The 17,884-nt window shown below is 38.9% G+C and overlaps 1 protein-coding gene across 2 annotated transcripts; it reads left to right on the top strand.

Moving 5' to 3' along the window:
• The first annotated feature begins 546 nt into the window (after positions 1 to 546).
• Positions 547 to 16,957, top strand: LOC127960172 (lysine-specific demethylase 4A). Of its 2 annotated transcripts, none has more exons than XM_052559763.1 (22): positions 547 to 684; positions 2,075 to 2,234; positions 2,313 to 2,488; positions 3,172 to 3,286; positions 3,395 to 3,588; positions 3,814 to 3,863; positions 3,938 to 4,041; positions 4,125 to 4,262; positions 4,340 to 4,719; positions 5,618 to 5,775; positions 5,856 to 7,597; positions 8,606 to 8,696; positions 9,428 to 9,609; positions 9,714 to 9,909; positions 11,628 to 11,704; positions 12,092 to 12,147; positions 12,993 to 13,101; positions 13,423 to 13,611; positions 14,542 to 14,712; positions 15,072 to 15,191; positions 15,266 to 15,358; positions 15,513 to 16,957. In XM_052559763.1, exons 2-22 carry the CDS (start codon positions 2,088 to 2,090, stop codon positions 15,648 to 15,650), a joined length of 4,626 nt encoding a protein of 1,541 aa, XP_052415723.1. In that variant the 5' UTR covers positions 547 to 684; positions 2,075 to 2,087; the 3' UTR covers positions 15,651 to 16,957. The 2 variants fall into 2 exon arrangements, with proteins under 2 accessions (XP_052415723.1, XP_052415722.1); XM_052559762.1 differs by having other exon boundaries at positions 5,615 to 5,775.
• The last annotated feature ends 927 nt before the right edge of the window (positions 16,958 to 17,884 follow it).

Here is a 17,884-nt window from a genome sequence, read left to right as displayed (position 1 = left end):
TAGGTATATGCTTTATTGATGATCTATCTATAGGGTTACATTTTTATGTAGAAAAAAAATCATAAACACAATAGGTCAGTTGGTGCATTATGTTATGCATGCAAGTTAAGTGTTTTTTTTTTATTATTATTTTTTTATATAAAGAGTCCTATTAGGATGCATAGTACAATTAATCTACATTATCTATAGCCTAATCAATATCTATATGGTTCTATATGTGCTATGAAGATATCATAAGACTTGGGCTGAAGTTTGTGTTACAATAATCCATTTCATTTGTTTATTCTATATCTACATGACCTCATAATCCATAAAGCCTTAAATATAGATTGATTTATATAAAAATACCTAGGATATATAATCTATATGATTGTACATCTATATTATAGATGACGTGGAGCATGTGTAGATTATGTATCTACAGTTCATATTATGTGGCCACATAGGGTTCATATGGAGAGTATTTTCCGTACTATCTATATGGGCCCCATAGGGTTCATGTGGCGTGAGCTGATTAGGGCGCGCGCGCAGGGGAACGCCTTCTCCCATCTTTGTAAACAGTGCGGGCGCATGCGCAGTTGCGCTGCACTCTAATGGAGGACATGTCTGATCTGCAATCGTGTTTTTCTGCGCTGTTTCTCTAAGCTGCGCTCTCAACACCCTTCAGCTGAGCCCGAGACACCCGTGAGTTAACTCGTCTCATGCTGTGCTGACACATATGATCGGGGTTTTATGTGTGTCAAGTGATTTCATGGCGTGCGTGTTTTAGTGTGTGAATGTCGTGTTTACAGTAACGTTAGTTAGCCGCCAGGCTCCTCAAAGTTTGGAGCGAATCAGTAATTCATGTAATAACACAGTTATACACTACAAAAAGCCGTTAATTACAGTGTGTGAATGGATGTGAGCGTGTGTGTGTTGAGCCGATGCGGTGTTTGTGTGTGTGTGTGACAGGAGTAAGTTTGTGTTGATTTGAGCGCCTTTAGCCGTCAGTGTGTTTGTTGTTGTTTGTTTGCGGCGAGTTTTAGAGATTTCTGGGTTAAAACTTTCAGTGGTCCTGAACAGAACCTCGTGATCAGATCATGACAGACTTATAAATGCGATGCTTTTTCATTAAACACTATGAATGGTTATATATGATGATGTGTTTATCAGGCTAATGTCAGCTAGCATGCTAGTGGAGTTTACAGGTGCGTCTACATTCATAATCTTAATAGTTATTAAACACTACGGTGGATTAATGTTTTATTATATAGTGTGTTATTTAATAAAATAGTGCAGTGAGTGTATTTCTGTATATAAAGTTGCAGGTGGTTTATCATATAATCTTAATTTGGTTAAAATGGTTAATTAAGTGTATTTCTGTCATTAAAGTCAACGAGCATGTTGTTAGCTGTCACAAGTTATTATGTTATATTATTTCATGTATTTCAACCCCGTATAAACGTGATCACTGTTCTCTTGGTGTTTACTGAAAATTTGTTTGTATTTAGTTCCAACAGGCTGGAATATTTATACTTTTCCTGCCCTTATTGTTTTATGATTATTGGTTTATAGACACCTGTTATGTATTGGTTATAATTATATATAAATATAATGTTAAAATGTGTATAATTAAATTAAAAAATATATAATTATTTTATGAAAATTAATTTATATATATATATATATATATATATATATATATATATTAGAATTAAGTAATAATTAAATATAGCTTTTTAATGTTTTACTAATATATATATTAGAATTAAGTAATAATTAAATATAGCTTTTTAATGTTTTACTATTTTATATATATATATATATATATATATATATATATATATATATATATATATATATAATTTTTTCTTGATATGCAAATATTTTGAATCACTTTTAGCAAGAATATGTGTATGAAATGTGTTATAACTAAACAGGTCTTGTCTAGTAGTGTGTTCTCAAACATTAGTTTTTTTTTTTGTTGCTGTGGTGTGGTTGTTTTTTAAAAGACGCATGAGTATGATATGTTATGTATTTCGTTTCGTGTTTATGTGTTTGTTGCTGAAGTCTTCATCTTCTGTTTCTCTTACAGCCCCAGTGGCAGAATGGCTTCGGACTCAGTCTCTCAAAGCTCCCAGAGTCCTGCCACAAGGATCATGACCTTTCACCCCACAAAAGAGGAGTTCAAAGACTTCAACAGATACATAGCGTATATGGAGTCGCAGGGGGCTCACAGAGCCGGCATGGCTAAGGTTAGTGTACAGGATTTCCAGATTGTTGCTGTTGATCATTGGTGGTTTGCATGGCTCACTGATGTGCTTGTTTGTCAGGTGGTGCCACCAAAGGACTGGAAGCCCCGGCGCACGTACGAAGACATTGATGATCTGGTGATTCCCGCACCGATTCAACAGGTGGTCACTGGCCAATCAGGTCTCTTCACGCAGTACAACATCCAGAAGAAGCCGATGACCGTCCGCGAGTTCCGCAAAACTGCCAACACAGACAAGTGAGCCGCAAATAAAGCTTAATAAATATTCCTGGTGTTATTATGCAGGATTAATAAATGCAAATAATTTTAAAGTAATACTAACATTCTCCACCTTCTTTTTTGCTGATAAAACTACATTGCTATTCAAATATAAAATATATGCCACTAAAATATAGTAACATTTTCTTATTACTTTAAATAAATTATTTTATTGTGGTATATTTAAATTATAATTTATTCCTGTTATGCCAAGCTGTATTTTCAGCATCATTCCTCCAGTCTTCAGTGTCACATGATCTTCAGAAATCATTCTAATATGATGATTTACTGCTCAAGAAATATTTCTGATCAACAGGGCCATTTTTGTGAAAACAGGGATACATTTCTTTTTTTTTTTGAAAGTTCAAAAGGAAACCTTTTTTACAAATATAATTTGATCATTTAATCATTAAAAGTATTAGTAATTTCTTTTAAAAGTGTTAGTTCAAAAAGCTTCTGACCCCAAACTTTTGAATGTTAGTGCAGGTCTGATTGAACAGAGAAAATCCAATAATATCCTAACATACTTTTCTTGATGCATAAAAGTAAATCCATCAATGTATATTCTTTTTAACTCTGAGATACATGAAGTTGATGCATTGAGAATGTTCCATCATGATGGTTTTCAGTCATAATAAAATGGTTGTCTAACTCGACTACAGGTTCTGTAATCCCAGATATGCTGATTTTGATGAACTAGAGAGGAAATTTTGGAAGAATTTAACATTCAATCCACCTCTATACGGGGCAGATGTCAGTGGAAGCCTCTATGATCCAGTGAGTAATCTGCCCTTTTTATTCATGGAATATGTTTCAGTTGCAATCGTTTACAGTGTGATAATAGTGCTATGCAGTGATTACAGATATATGTGTGACTGTATACAGGATGTGACGGAGTGGAATATTGGTCATCTGAACACTATTTTGGACATGGTGGAGAGAGAGAGTGGAATCACAATCAAAGGAGTCAACACTCCGTATCTTTATTTCGGGATGTGGAAGAGCACGTTCGCCTGGCACACAGAGGACATGGATCTCTACAGCATCAACTACCTTCACTTTGGAGAGCCCAAGTCCTGGTAATTTTGTTGTTGTTGTTATTATTATAGTCTGTTTTGCTATTCTCAGTTCATTTGAGCAATTCATTGAGTCATTACATTGATTCAGACCAGGAGCTGAGACTTTTTGGCAGTTTCATTTGAAAACGAGCTCATTTGTTCATATTCACGACTATTCTTACTCTCCGAGAGAGATTTTAAAAGCATTATTACTTGTTGTTGAATTGAAAACGGGCTCTTCTGCAGGTACATCGTGCCTCCAGAACACGGGAAGCGTTTGGAGCGTCTTGCTAAAGGTACAGTGGTCTCCTGAAAACATCCCATTAGTTCCCGTTCCTCTTCAGCTGCTCATTCATTTTCATTAATGCAGGATTTTTTCCCGGAAGTGCCCAAAGTTGCGAAGCCTTCCTGCGCCACAAAATGACTTTAATTTCTCCATCTATTCTGAGGAAGTATGGGATACCCTATGAGAAGGTCAGCTGCGTGGTTTTAATCATCTTATCCTTTCATGCATGATTTTATCTCATGATGTGACTTCTTTCTACTCGATTCGACAGGTCACACAGGAAGCAGGCCAGTTCATTGTGTCCTTCCCGTATGGATATCACGCTGGGTTTAACCATGGCTTCAACTGTGCAGAATCCACCAACTTCGCCACCCAGCGCTGGATCGATTACGGAAAGCTGGCGACATTAGTATGTTATTTCGCACACATCATGTGCCCTATTTTTGCAAGTATGTTTTTGTTTGTTGATGTGCGTCTCTTTCTCAGTGCTCCTGCCGGAAGGACATGGTGAAGATATCCATGGACGTGTTTGTTCGCAAGTTCCAGCCAGAACGCTATAAACTTTGGAAAGCAGGAAAGGACAGTGCGCCCATCGACCACTCGAAGCCCACGCCAGAGGCAGCAGAGTTCCTGACAGATGGAAAGATGGAGAAAGAGACCGGAGAGCTCAGCGATAGCAGCAGAGCAGAAACACAGGAGAAGAGAGGAGAAGCAGAGGCTGGAGAGGAGGACAAGGCTGAAATGTTGAAAAGGGAAACAGATGGTGCAAAGAAGAAAGAAGGAGCAGAGGAAGGAGGTCTGGAGGCAGAGAAGAAGAAGCCTGTTAGTGACGAAGAACCAAGCAGCACCTCAGAGCAGATCAACAGGTGTGTCAAAAAAAAATCTCCATCTCAATGCTGATGGGAATTTGCTTTGCTTCATTTTCTGACACAGTGCAGTATGAATGTGAAGTGCTCAAGTACTCATAATTCACATAATTCCAAACATTTTTTGGCTATTACATGTTACTATACAAACCTAACCATTGTGAAACTTTATGGACATAGAAGGAACTTTTCTTCAGGGGAAAAAAAAACATTGTCAACTATACACAGAAACCCAAAGGTCTTCATTTAGTGTTCCGTAGATTTTTTTTTATTTTAATGACGATTATGTAAATCTCAAGATTTTGTAGTAGCTATGTGAGTGTATTTGTAGAGCACTGTTGACGTTGTGTTGTATTGTGTGTATGGTGACAGCTGAGGGTGTTGTTAGGTGTGGCATGCAGCAACGTGAAGTCAGGTGCATTATTGTTTTTATAGAATGATTACAACTCAATCAAAAAGATTAAGAACACATATTTTCATTAAGCATTATTATATGAAGCAGTGAGTGTTGTTTTTTTTAACTAAGACTAAAATTATTTTAAAATGTTTCATGTTTGCAATAGAGCTTAAATAAAATGAAAACAAACTTGGACGAAGTTTAGAAATGTTGCATTGGCAACTAAGTATATATGCTAAAATGTATAGTAATTGACAAGAAAACTACATTTCTAAAACTAGTTTAATTGAAAATGTAAAAAATGCATTTTGCCTTTCAGTAAATACTTTCCCACAGTAAATGCACTATAAACATGCTCTTTAATTTTTACGTAATAACACACTTTGTCACACTTCTCCATCATATGCTTTAGAGAACACAGTGGTGATGGTTAATGATGGTTCGTGAAAAACATTAAATTATTTTTTTAATTCTCTGATTTCCCTTCTCTTCATACAGTAGCACTCCAAAGCAGAATGTGGGGCAGAAACGGCTCAGACCCAGCCCTGACGACAATCAAGTAAAGGCAGAAAAAGAGGAGGAAGTTGAGAAGAAGAAAGCCAAACTCAGTCAGACTGAGACCGATGACAAGACTGAACAATCCATCTCCGCTGACCCAGGTAGAGCCTCATACACAGCAAATGATACACAGGCGATGCTGGAATAAAAAGGCTAAAACAACCCGTGTGTATTTCTGTAGGTTATGCGCAAGCTGAGGAGGTGATGGAGAAAGACACGCCCCCTCCACAACAGCAAGAGAATCAAGCCCCTTCCTGCATGGAGGTGGAGCTCTCACCATCAGACCCCTCCTCCAGCAGTGACATCACAATGCAGCAAAGAGATGATGTCACTCCCTCTGAATCCAATGACGTCACCTCATCCTCACAATCCACAAACAGCATTGCTGATGATGAGGCTCCGAGCATTGATGTCACCTCTCAGTCCCAACACGTCACTCAAAGCTGTGATGTCCAAAACATGTCTGATGACATCACTCCAAACGGTGACTTCACTGATGCGCAGCAGAGTGACATCATGGCCCATTCGTGTTCATTCGACGTCATGCCTCTCATATCTGTAACCAGCAGTATCTCCTCTCTACACGGCATTAACTCCGCCCACACCTGTGATGTCTCTGCTGAACCCAGCGACAGCAATATAGATACCATCATCCCTAGTCCAAGTGAGCCTGGCATTAACTCCTCCCTTACCTATGATGTCCAACCAGAACCCAACGACATCGAGGTCAGCCCTAAACACGAACCTGGCATTAACTCCGCCCACACCTGTGATGTCACCACAGAACCCAGTGACATCACCATCAGCGTTGAAAATGAACCCAGCATTAGTTTTGCCCACAGCTGTGATGTACAACCAGAACCCAGTGACGGCAACATTAGTGCAGAAAAAGAACCCAGCCATAATGCCGCTCACAGCTGTGATGCCCAACTAGAATCCACCGACATCTCCATCAAAGCTGAAAATGCACCAAGCATTAGCTCCGCCCACAGCTGTGATGTCCAACCAGAACTGAGCAACAACATCGACCCTAAACACGAACCCAGTGTTAACTCCGCCCACATCTGTGATGTCACCACAGAACCCAGCGATATGAGCAGCTGCCCTGAACCTGAACCTGGCATTAGCTCCACCTACACCTGTAAAGTCACCACATATCCAAGCGGCATTACTGTCAACCCTGAACACGAACCCAGCATTAACTCCGCCCAAATCTGTGATGTCCAACCAGAACTCAGCAACATCACAGTCAGCCCTGAACACAAACCCAGCACTAACTCCGCCCTCACATATGATGTCATCACTGAACCCAGTAACATCACCGTCAGCCCTGAACACAAACCCAGCACTAACTCCGCCCTCACATATGATGTCATCACCGAACCCAGCAACATCACCGTCAGCCCTGAACACAAACCCAGCACTAACTCCGCCCTCACATATGATGTCATCACTGAACCCAGTAACATCACGGTCAGCCCTGAACACAAACCCAGCACTAACTCCGCCCTCACATATGATGTCATCACCGAACCCAGTAACATCACCGTCAGCCCTGAACACAAACCCAGCACTAACTCCGCCCTCACATATGATGTCATCACTGAACCCAGTAACATCACCGTCAGCCCTGAACACAAACCCAGCACTAACTCCGCCCTCACATATGATGTCCTCACCAAACCCAGCAGCAGCTCCATCAACCTTAAGTCTGGCGAGTCACGGTGCAGCTCTGTGTCAGCGGGCGGCAGAAAGGTGTGTCCGCCTGCGGTCCAGCACATCTTCCAGAGAACGCTGAGCCCCGCGGAGGTGCTGCACGTCCACAGCTACGCTAAAGGAGACTACAGCGATCTCGAGCCGCGCATTCAGCATGAGAGAGACCAAGACAGCGACTCTGATAGCGACTCTCAAGAGGACAGCAAGGTGTGTATGTGCTATCTGACTGATTCAGTAAAGCAATAGAGTGCTGCAGGAATGACGTTCATTTGTAGGACAGCATCTGAGTTTGCATCACCCTGGTTTCCCTTGACGAATGTTAAATAGTATGTTTCCACTGGCTTTTGGAAAGTAAGCTGTCACCAAGGAAAGTTCATGATGCTTAAGTTTTGTCTTGATCCTGATAATCCTCACAAATAAACACAATTTTTATGAATTTCGAAGCCTAAATACAGTTACCAAAGTTAAAAGTTAAAAAAGCTAAAGTTAGGCTATAACACACTACACCATGGTTGCATGACTGCAGTGCAATGCAAATTAGTCAGCATTGTAAATAAATACATTTACAAAATGAGTTCCTGACATATTTCTCCTTGCATGCCTGTGATTTTGATTGTGGAGGATGCAGTAGACTCCCTCATGCTGGCAAACTATGCTGTTACTGTGCATTATCACTTTACTGCCAGTACCAGAGATTTAAATTGATGAATTACACTCAGCTGCATCACATGTCTGGAAACATGCCCGCTTACAGTGCTCTTCATCCTCTGATGAATAACTCCTGTCATCAATTAATGACACGCTTGGATATCCCTCTTAATAAAAGTTTGAGCACCACCTGCTTTCCACGAGCAGTAGAAGAGTGATGTTAATCGCTCCAGGCAATATAATAATATAATAAACCTAATTTCCTTGGAAAAGAAAGTGCTGAGAAGAATGACAATAACTCAATGTAAATACTCAACAATAACAGCAACAGTAAATGCACTTCTGTGCATTTATATTTGAAATTGTGAGTAGATTTGCAAAGCAAAAATGTACTGAATGCATTAACACATTTAAGTTATTTGTTCATTGGGTATTTCTATCACATTACAAACCAAATGCAGTTCCATCATGAATCACTACGGTTTGCGGACTCTTGTTTGGGAAACCCCTGATGTATTTAGTGTGTGTGGCTGTGTGTAATGAGTGTGAGTTTGTGTTGTCCTGCAGAATGAGGATGAACACCCAGTGGAAGCTCAGCACAGACTTCCCAGACTCCCCAGGCACCATCCTCTGATGAAGGACAGCATCAGTGATGAAGGTCAGTTTGTGGCAGTGTTGTTATTGTTAACTAAAACTAAAATCATTAAAAATCTGAACTGAAATTGAGCTGAAACAAAATAAAAACATTGTCAACAAAATCAGTCAAACTAAAATTAAAATTAAAATGAATACTGAACATCTAGAAATGAAAGCTAATTAAAAATATTAATATATACAAAAAAAAGTATTTCAATAATTCTAAGTTAACACTGATGTGTGATCTGTCATTAGTGTAATGGACCACTTTTCAGAACTACAGTTTTCCATTAAAATCTCAGTACTTTGCAAACTTATGCTTTATAACTGGTATATAATATGTTTTTGTATGTGCGCCCCACATATTTTTTTTCACAGAAAATTCATTGTAGATTAAAATAAGTCAGAAATGTGTGAAGTGTATCATTTCTGTGCACTAGCACCACCAAACAGAATGACTAATGTTTGCACATTGTGCGTAATGTCAGTCCTGCCCTAAAGTCAATGCAGTTTGTTTAATTGTTGTTGCAATGCTGGGTTACTCAAACAGAGCAATGTTGAAATGTTCCACATAGTCACAGTCTTGGACTCTTCAGGAAGTTGCCATATGAATGCTTTATTCAGTTGCCACTGCATATTTAACTGGAATACTGAGTATTATAACAATGAAGAATGTAACGTAAATCAAATTGCACTGCAAAAGCATCTTGTGAATGAAGGATGTAATGTGATGGATTGTGTGTGCATGTGCAGAGCTGCAGGATCAGGCTGTGTCAGAGGAGGACGTGCTGGACGGGGAGGCCTGGGCGCGACCTTTGGCCCAGCTGTGGCAGAACAGACCGTATAATCCAGAGAGAGAGAGAGAGTACAACAGAGAGATGGGTCTGCGGCCCCCGTACTGCGCTGTGTGCACGCTCTTCCAGACACATCAGCAGGTACACCAGCCTGGCTCAGAGATCTGTGTTTATCTGTCACCGAGTATATCAAGTGTGTGACACTTCCTGTGCTTTCCTGTATGATGTCATGTGTATGTGTTCAGTCTGAAGGAGGCGAGAGCGAGCCGGCTGTGATGCTGCCCAGGGGTCAGATGAGGACCAAGCCTCTGATTCCAGAGAGATGTTTCACCACCACCACCGAGGACAGCGCAGACGTCCAGCCGTCCACACCTCACCTGGAGGAGGACGGCACCAGTCTGCTCGTCAGCTGCTCCCTGTGCAGTGTCCGTGTGCACACTAGTGAGTACTGAGCTGACAACCCTGACTGTAACAATTCCAGACCTGCCAATGCATTTAGTGTAGCGGCTACGCATTTTGACCTCAAAGTACGCTGATATGATTTGTCACTCTAAACTAAGCAGAAATCTAGTGACGCCTCTATCCACGTGCAGTAATCAAAATAAGCAACAGAAAAAGTTGATCTGAGGGTTTTTTTCTGTGTTTTATTTCTCTCCTAGTAGACTATAGTTTATAGTTTCAGTTAAAAGCGGCTCGTGCTCTCCCCGTCAGATGCTCTGACAGAAAGGCTGTGTGTGAGGCTGTTATCCTTAATGCATAACTTAGATTTCACAGGTATATTCTCCTTCTGTTTAATGTTAAAGAAGCCTTGGAAATATTTCCATTTTGCTGTCAGAAGTGCTTTGCTTTGCGATTCTCCGCAAATCTCCACAGACTTCATTTAGAACGAGCGCCGCCATGAAATAAGAGCACATTAGCTCTGACTCAAATATAAATTTTGCTGAAATATTTGTAATTGGACAATAACTGTGATGTGTATTATTTTAAACCTACACTTAAGTGTATTTGTATAGTAGCACTAACTGTAAAGTGTAATGGATCAATCGAAATAGCCGTATTGCTCAATTAGTATGTTTTTTATTGTTTTAATTTTTAGTTTAGTAACTTTAACTTCTGCTTTAAAATTATTATTTTTGTTTTAAATTGCAAGGTTACAATGTAATGTGATTTTTAACCCTTTTTTGCACATAATATATGCCTACATGCTTACATTCACTTTGTTTTATCCAAATACAAAATACTGAGATATGTTGGGGATAACGTATACCGCAAATCAACCAAAAAATACCAAAATATGAATTTATGCTCATATCGCCTAGCCCTGTACAAGTGTAGGCTACTGGAGTTTAATTAAAGTGTACTGGAGTTTTTTTGTTTTGTTTTTTTATAAATAGCATAAAAACAAAACTAAATAGCAAAAAAAATAAACAGTTACAGTAAACAGTTACAGTAAAGTCTCCCACCGCACACCACGCTGATAGTACTCAACAAAAAAAAAAAGTCCAAGGTTGGCAGGTCTCCAATACAGTTTTTTCCCCTCATCGACTAGCTGTTTCCAGAAAGATAGTCATATGTTCACTTCATCTTTATAAATAGATTATGTCCTGTTCTTTTGAATGGTCTATTCATCAAATAATCCTGGGGGGATAAATTATAATCTCATTTTGCACAACTGTCAGTTTTGAAAATAAGAAATGTTTCAGTATATCATCATATTAGTATGATTTCAGAAGGATCATGTGACTGAAGACTGGAGGAATGATGCTGAAAATACAGCTGCACATCACAGAAATAAATTACATTTACAATACATTTATATATAAAAAAAAAACGTTATTTTACTGTTTTTACATTAATCAAATACATGTAAAATTGGTGAGCATGCAAGACTTTTAAAAATCATTTAAAATCATTACTGACCCAGAACAGTAGTGTAGTTAGTCCGGTTATAGCATGGACCATTGTAATGCCTTAAATAAAGCTTTTTCTTAATAAGTACATATGTTATTAGGGAACAATCTTTCATTAATGTAAACTCCTTCACTACATGATGCACCCATGATGATGCTAATGACTAATAAGGAATTTCCTCATAGATTCCAGCACATGTAGAGCCAGTGAAGGGTGTGCTTTAATAACCCGAGGTCTGTTTGTTGTAGGTTGTTACGGTGTGGTTCCAGCGAGAGTCTCCAAAGACTGGAAATGTGCCCGCTGTAAAGCCAACGCCCGCACCGAGGTACACCCAAACCTGACATAAAGTGGCCCAAAAAACATTTGGACACTTACAGAAATAGTTTGTCTAGACATACTCTCATTTACTCACTCCCATGTTAGAAATCTGTATGGCTTTCTTTGACATTTTCACCTGTTGGATTCTTTGCTTTTCTATACAATGAAAGCAGACAGCGTTTTTCTTGAACAGTGTATTTTTACTTAAAATGAATTGAGACTTTAGATTTTCTTGATGTTTCTTGTTTCTGCTTTGAGTCTGGGTTAAGTGTCCACATAATTCTGGGCTGCTATGCACCTGCTTTAAACACATAGTGGTCTTTCACCTCTTGGTTCGTTGATATAGTAGGATGTGATGTTAACTGATGATGTCTGAATCTTTGATTCTTGACAGAGTTGCTGTCTGTGTTCGTTGAGAGGTGGAGCATTGCACAGAGCCAATAATGGCAAGTAAGTACAAGTAAAGTCCATCAGAAGGCAGAACGGATGTCTCGTGAAACACACACCCCTGTACACGTCTGTAACCTAGAAGTTATCTGGAATTGATAGAGGTGTCTTTTGTTCATTTTGTGTACTTTAATCGAACAAGAACCTTTTGTTTTCATCTAATCTCACTTATTATCCTGGTTCAAGATCACAGGAATCATTCATTGTCTTGTGTAAGTTTCATAAAATCTTTCAAGAATTTACTTCCCAAGCTGTCATTAGTAATGCTCATGTTACATAAATTAAATCAATTTAAACATATTTTTTACTACTGTATTACAACAGCAAAAACAAGGAGGAAAACAAAATTATATATATATATATATATATATATAGAGAGAGAGAGAGAGAGAGAGAGAGAGAGAGAGAGAGCGATAGAGAGAGAGATGTGACCAACTTACTTATGTCACTGGTAGTTTCTATTGTGTTGGGTAAGACATACTCACAAGCAAGAGCTAATTTAGTTCCCCTTTGAATGGCTTTTCTATTACTAAAATCGTTTCCATTTCCTGTGGCACATACATATCAGAAAGCAGTCATTTCCGTCAATAGTTATATCAGCTATTAAAGCTATGAGCTGTTTCCTCCAGTGCCAAAACCCCATGATGATTACAAAATGACTCAAAGGTAAAACAAGAAATTACAGTAATTCAGGAAGGAAACATATTTTATTGTCATGAAAACAGTTTCCCATTGTAAAAATGTAAGTGGTCCTAAAAGTGGTCCTTGCGGTTTTCTTTGGGATCAGTTAAAGACATATACTAAGCAAAAATCATTATCCCTAGTTCTTAACGTGTCTGTGTGTGCAGATGGGTTCACGTCCTGTGTGCGGTGGCAGTGCTGGAAGCCCGCTTTGTGAACATCGCTGAACGATCGCCCGTGGATCTCAGCGGCATTCCCTTACAGAGATTCAAGCTGGTGAGTTTCTGTTCCCTTCTCTAGAAAACATGCAGTGTGCAAACTGGGTGTCCTTTCAAAGAGCAACATTCCACTTCTCTGAAACGTGTCTTCACACCAAACCTCCGTTTATCAACAGCTTGATTCGTTGTAAATTATGCTGTACATCGTTTTTGTAACAGAACAGCTCGTTTGACTCCAGATGGTAACTTCAGGATGTTGAAGTGCTTTGGTGTAAGCAGTCACAGTGTTATTTATATCTGCACTATGGGGCCTCTCCTCCTATCCCACTTCCTCTGAACTGTCTTCCTGTGAGCTAATCTCTCTCGTATGTGCTTACAGAAATGCTACTACTGCAAACGGCGAATGAAGAAAACGTTGGGCTGTTGTGTGCAGTGTTCTCACGGTCGGTGTCCCACCTCATATCACCCGACCTGCGCACAGGCCGCCGGCGTCCTCATGCACCCGGACGACTGGCCCTTCGTCGTCTATGTCACTTGTTGCCGCCACAAAGGGCCGGTGCAATCAGAGGTATTGCGCTTGTGTGCACTGTAACAAGTGACTGCACTATATTTGGCTGCTACAGGTGGCTCCACAAGTTGGCCAATAGTCTCGTCCTGTTTCCATTTCCTGTTTCCTCTTCATACTTTTTTTTATTCAGTATTCAAATAGAATATGTATAGTTTTTTCTATCTCCAAACCATATTGGAAAGAAAACATTTAAGACATTCCATTTGCACAATGTGCGCTCAAAAACTCACCACCATTGCTTAGATATTAATAATGTATCACTTTTATTTAAATTGTATTTGAATCAGGATCACAGTTTCTGCTTTTTCTTGATTTATTAAGCATAACTGTCTGCAGTATTTACCTACTGGTTATTGATCGTGAAAACTTTTTGAATTGATAACGAGCATGCATAAGCTTTCATGGCAGCAGTTGCCCCATATCAACAGTTTTTTTATTTCACAGCTTTTCCCTTAAACTGATCAGGGCTTAAAGTTCTGAGGCACCATTCCTGACTTCAGGCAAATAGCACTTTTAAATTAATTCAATACATTGTGCACATTTCCTCCCGGACAACTTTTCAGGCCTCAAATCTTTTCTTGCTTTAAGCCCTGACTGATACATTTTCTGCTCAGCTTTGTGCTGAATCTTTCCAACCTGGAAACCATGCACACACATTCTCTCTACATTGCAAAATATGATATGAGAAGTTTTGAAATCTCTTTTGAGATATTCTGCTCAAATAAAAGTGTAATGCAGCCATTGCAACTCCATGCAAAGTATACAAGTGGACTTTCTCTTGATTTGTGCTTATGTGAAAGTGCATTCATTCTGATGAAATGTAAAAACAATCATCGTGATTGTTTAACAATTATAGTGCATCCCTTTTGTGAACTGCCATCATATTTGTTTCTGCTGTGATGAGTGATCTCCATCTTTCTCCTCTTTCAGCGTAATAAAGCAGCCATGAGAGAGCTCAGCGTGGGTCAGAAGGTCATCTGCAAGAACAAAAATGGACGCTACTACCAGTGTGAAGTCATACAGCTGACAAAAGAGACATTTTACGAGGTCAACTTTGACGATGGCTCTTTCAGTGATAATCTTTTCCCTGAGGACATTGTGGTAAGATGTGAGATTTGATCTATTCTCTACAGTTTTAAGTAGATTGTGTAATTATCAATGGCATGGAAAACCTAAACGTAACAGGGAACTTTGTTGCCAAGCTTCATATTTTTGACATTTTTTCAGTATTCTTTGATTAATAGAAAGTTCAAAAAGAACACCATTAACTTGACACAAAAATCTCTTGTAACATTATAAATTAATTTACTGCCACTTTTGAATAATTTAATGGCGCCCTGATTAATTCAAGTATGAATTTCTTTCTGAAAAGCACTTACTGACCCAAAACTTTTAAATGGTAGTGTATAAATGGCTTCAAAATACTGTATTTTTAAGATGTTTTGTATGGTTTGGTGTAGAACCGAGACTGTGCTCAGCTGGGTCCGCCGCCGCAGGGGGAAGTGGTTCAGGTCAGGTGGACAGACGGTCTTGTCTATGGAGCTAAGTTCGTGGCATCTCATGTCATTCAGATGTACCAGGTAAGTGTCTAAGAGAAGAGTTCCAGCGGTTCAGTCTGTGTTTAGCCGTTTAGTAAACCACCGCTTCTCTTCAGGTGGAGTTTGAGGACGGATCGCAGCTGACTGCTAAGAGAGATGACGTCTACACACTAGACGAGGAGCTGCCCAAGAGAGTCAAATCTCGTCTGGTGAGCTCATAGATTAGGGGCATTGCATAGCATTGGTTTATGGCTTATAATGCTTCAATAACTATTTTTCTTTAAATCCCTATGGTAAATATGAATGGGGAAAAAATGGTTCTAGGGAAAGTGGGTGAGCACTAATGCAGTGTGTGTGATTCAGTCGAAGGCATCGGACATGCGTTTTGATGGCATGTTTGGAGAGAAGAAGGTCCAGGAGAGCAAGAGACAGAGAGTGATCAACTCCAGGTACAGAGGCGACTACATCGAACCCGTCATCTACCGAGCCATCATGGAGTAGCCCTCGATGACCCAGCATTCACCCCAAACCACCAGCGCTCATCCAGCGTCTCCAGCACACCCTGCCAATGTCAGTAGTGTTCAGTTCGCAGGGGTCGGACACCTGGATGGGTTTGACCGCTCCTCAGTCGACCATCTATTCTGATATATGGGTCTGGAGTCGAGGCAGGGTGTTTCACAGTGTCTTTATCAGAGAATGCAGCTTTGTCATTGGATGTGACACCCTTTTAACCTCAGCGCTGTGAAACTGTGCCACAAACACTCTAGAAACACATCAGCATGAACAGCAGGTTCATGGAGTCCCTCTAAATAACATTCATTTGATACTGAATATTTGTAATCTCCATTTCATAAATATCTACTTTTATCAAATTGCATTAATTTATTTGACTTTAACTGAGGGTGCTGTTTCTACCCATATTTTACAGAACGGAGCTGGCATTCCCATTTTATGGATGCAGATCTCCTTTTTTTTTTAGATCTAGCTGTCGTAAATTGCGCGGGCGAGATCCTGTTTATTGTACATTATCTGGAACATAATGAATTCAGCGTGTCTTTGAGTTGTTTTTTACAAGCCTATTTATTACTGGTGCTTCACAAAAGTCAATTTTGCAATACGAGTTCCAGTGCTGTCGAAGTTTGACACGGATAGGTGTGTTCTGTTTTTGGAAAGAGGATTGCGTAGATACTGAAATGCCAAGGATTCACTTTCACAGCGGTTCGAGCCCTGCCTTGCTCTCTGGTTCAATACACTTTCATTCAGACGTTTCTATTAATGTAGCTTCTTACTGCTGTCCACATTTTATCAGAAGCCCCACAGATTTAATAAGCTATTTTTGCACTTCTCAGTTGTACTTTTATGAACTGTCATCTTTGTCCTTGCAGTAGCCAAGCTCTAGAGACCCAAATGCACTCATGAAAGCTGAGGAGGATGTTGTTCGGACTGTCTAGGCGACAGGATTTACAGAAATTAAGGTTGATGCAGTCCTTCAGTTGTTCGAAAGATAGATAGGGCTAATCTTCACTATAAAAAAAAAAAAAAAAAATGATAAAAGATTTTTTTCTATCAAGAAGCTTATTTTATTGCTTTGTTTTATAATACATGTTTAATGTTCATATACTGTGAGATAGAGTTGTATGTAGTTAATTTAAGAAATCTTGAGCTTTCGGCACGTTTCTTCTGCCTCTCGTGTTGCTTTCAAACATGAGCCTCGTTCTCACTGCACTTCTGAATGCAGAGGCTCTAGGACTTCCATACATGTATTTTGTAAAAGTCATTCATGTGCATCAGTAAAAGATGTGAGCTGACATGTTTCTTATACTGTCTTTTTTTCATGCATATTCACCATGTACTGCATTAAACAACAAGTAACTAGATTTACTGCTTCAAATGTATTGCATTTTATTTCATTGTTAATATTTCAATAATATTTTCAGCTTTTGGATAATAAAACCACAGAGCAGGATTGTGGTTACCACCAACATACCAAAGCTAGATTTTTTTTTTTTTTTTTTTTTTTACAGTATTAATATAATAATAATTAATGTATTTGTAATAAAGTACAAATAAATAAAATAAAGGGTAATGTTGCACAAATTATTTAAAAAATAATTCTGAACAAATTAAAAATAATAATAATAAAAATTGTTGTGGCAAGTGCCTAATGTTTTTAGAGCACAGCAAAAGTCAGTAATATTATGCAGTTATTCAAATTTGTTTGAACACAACCCTGGACACTTTTTATTCAATCCTATATTAGAAATTTCAGATCAAGTGCAATGCAATTTTGAAGAAAAAAAAATCACACTTTATAATAGTAACGTTACATTAACGGGATAATCTATCATTAAAAATAAACAAAAATAATTAGGAAACTGTTTAATTTATGTTTTTATAGGTTACTACTGTTTATTTAATTGACCGATAGAATTATGAAATATAGTTAAATAAATTAGACGTCTACGGGAATTTTTTTACATTACTTTGCAAAAATCTCCTAAACCAAGCAGTTTATTGGGCGGATGGACGGGTTTTGTTTGATTATATGAATAGAATGTGAAAAATAATTTGAAGAAATGTTTTTTTCTAATAACAGAAGAGATGATTGAGAAACAGTTGCGACCACTGATCTATATCTCTGTAATAAATCAGTGGTTGCGTCACGCCGTTCTGTCAATATTATGTCTCAATGGGTGGTAAGTGTAGACCGCAATTTCACTATATTTAGAGTGATT

This window comes from Carassius gibelio, chromosome B6, assembly GCF_023724105.1.
Source record: "Carassius gibelio isolate Cgi1373 ecotype wild population from Czech Republic chromosome B6, carGib1.2-hapl.c, whole genome shotgun sequence".
NCBI lineage: Eukaryota > Metazoa > Chordata > Actinopteri > Cypriniformes > Cyprinidae > Carassius > Carassius gibelio.
The sequence above is the reverse complement of the archived record's forward strand: the minus strand, read 5'-3'. Positions and strand labels throughout refer to the sequence as shown.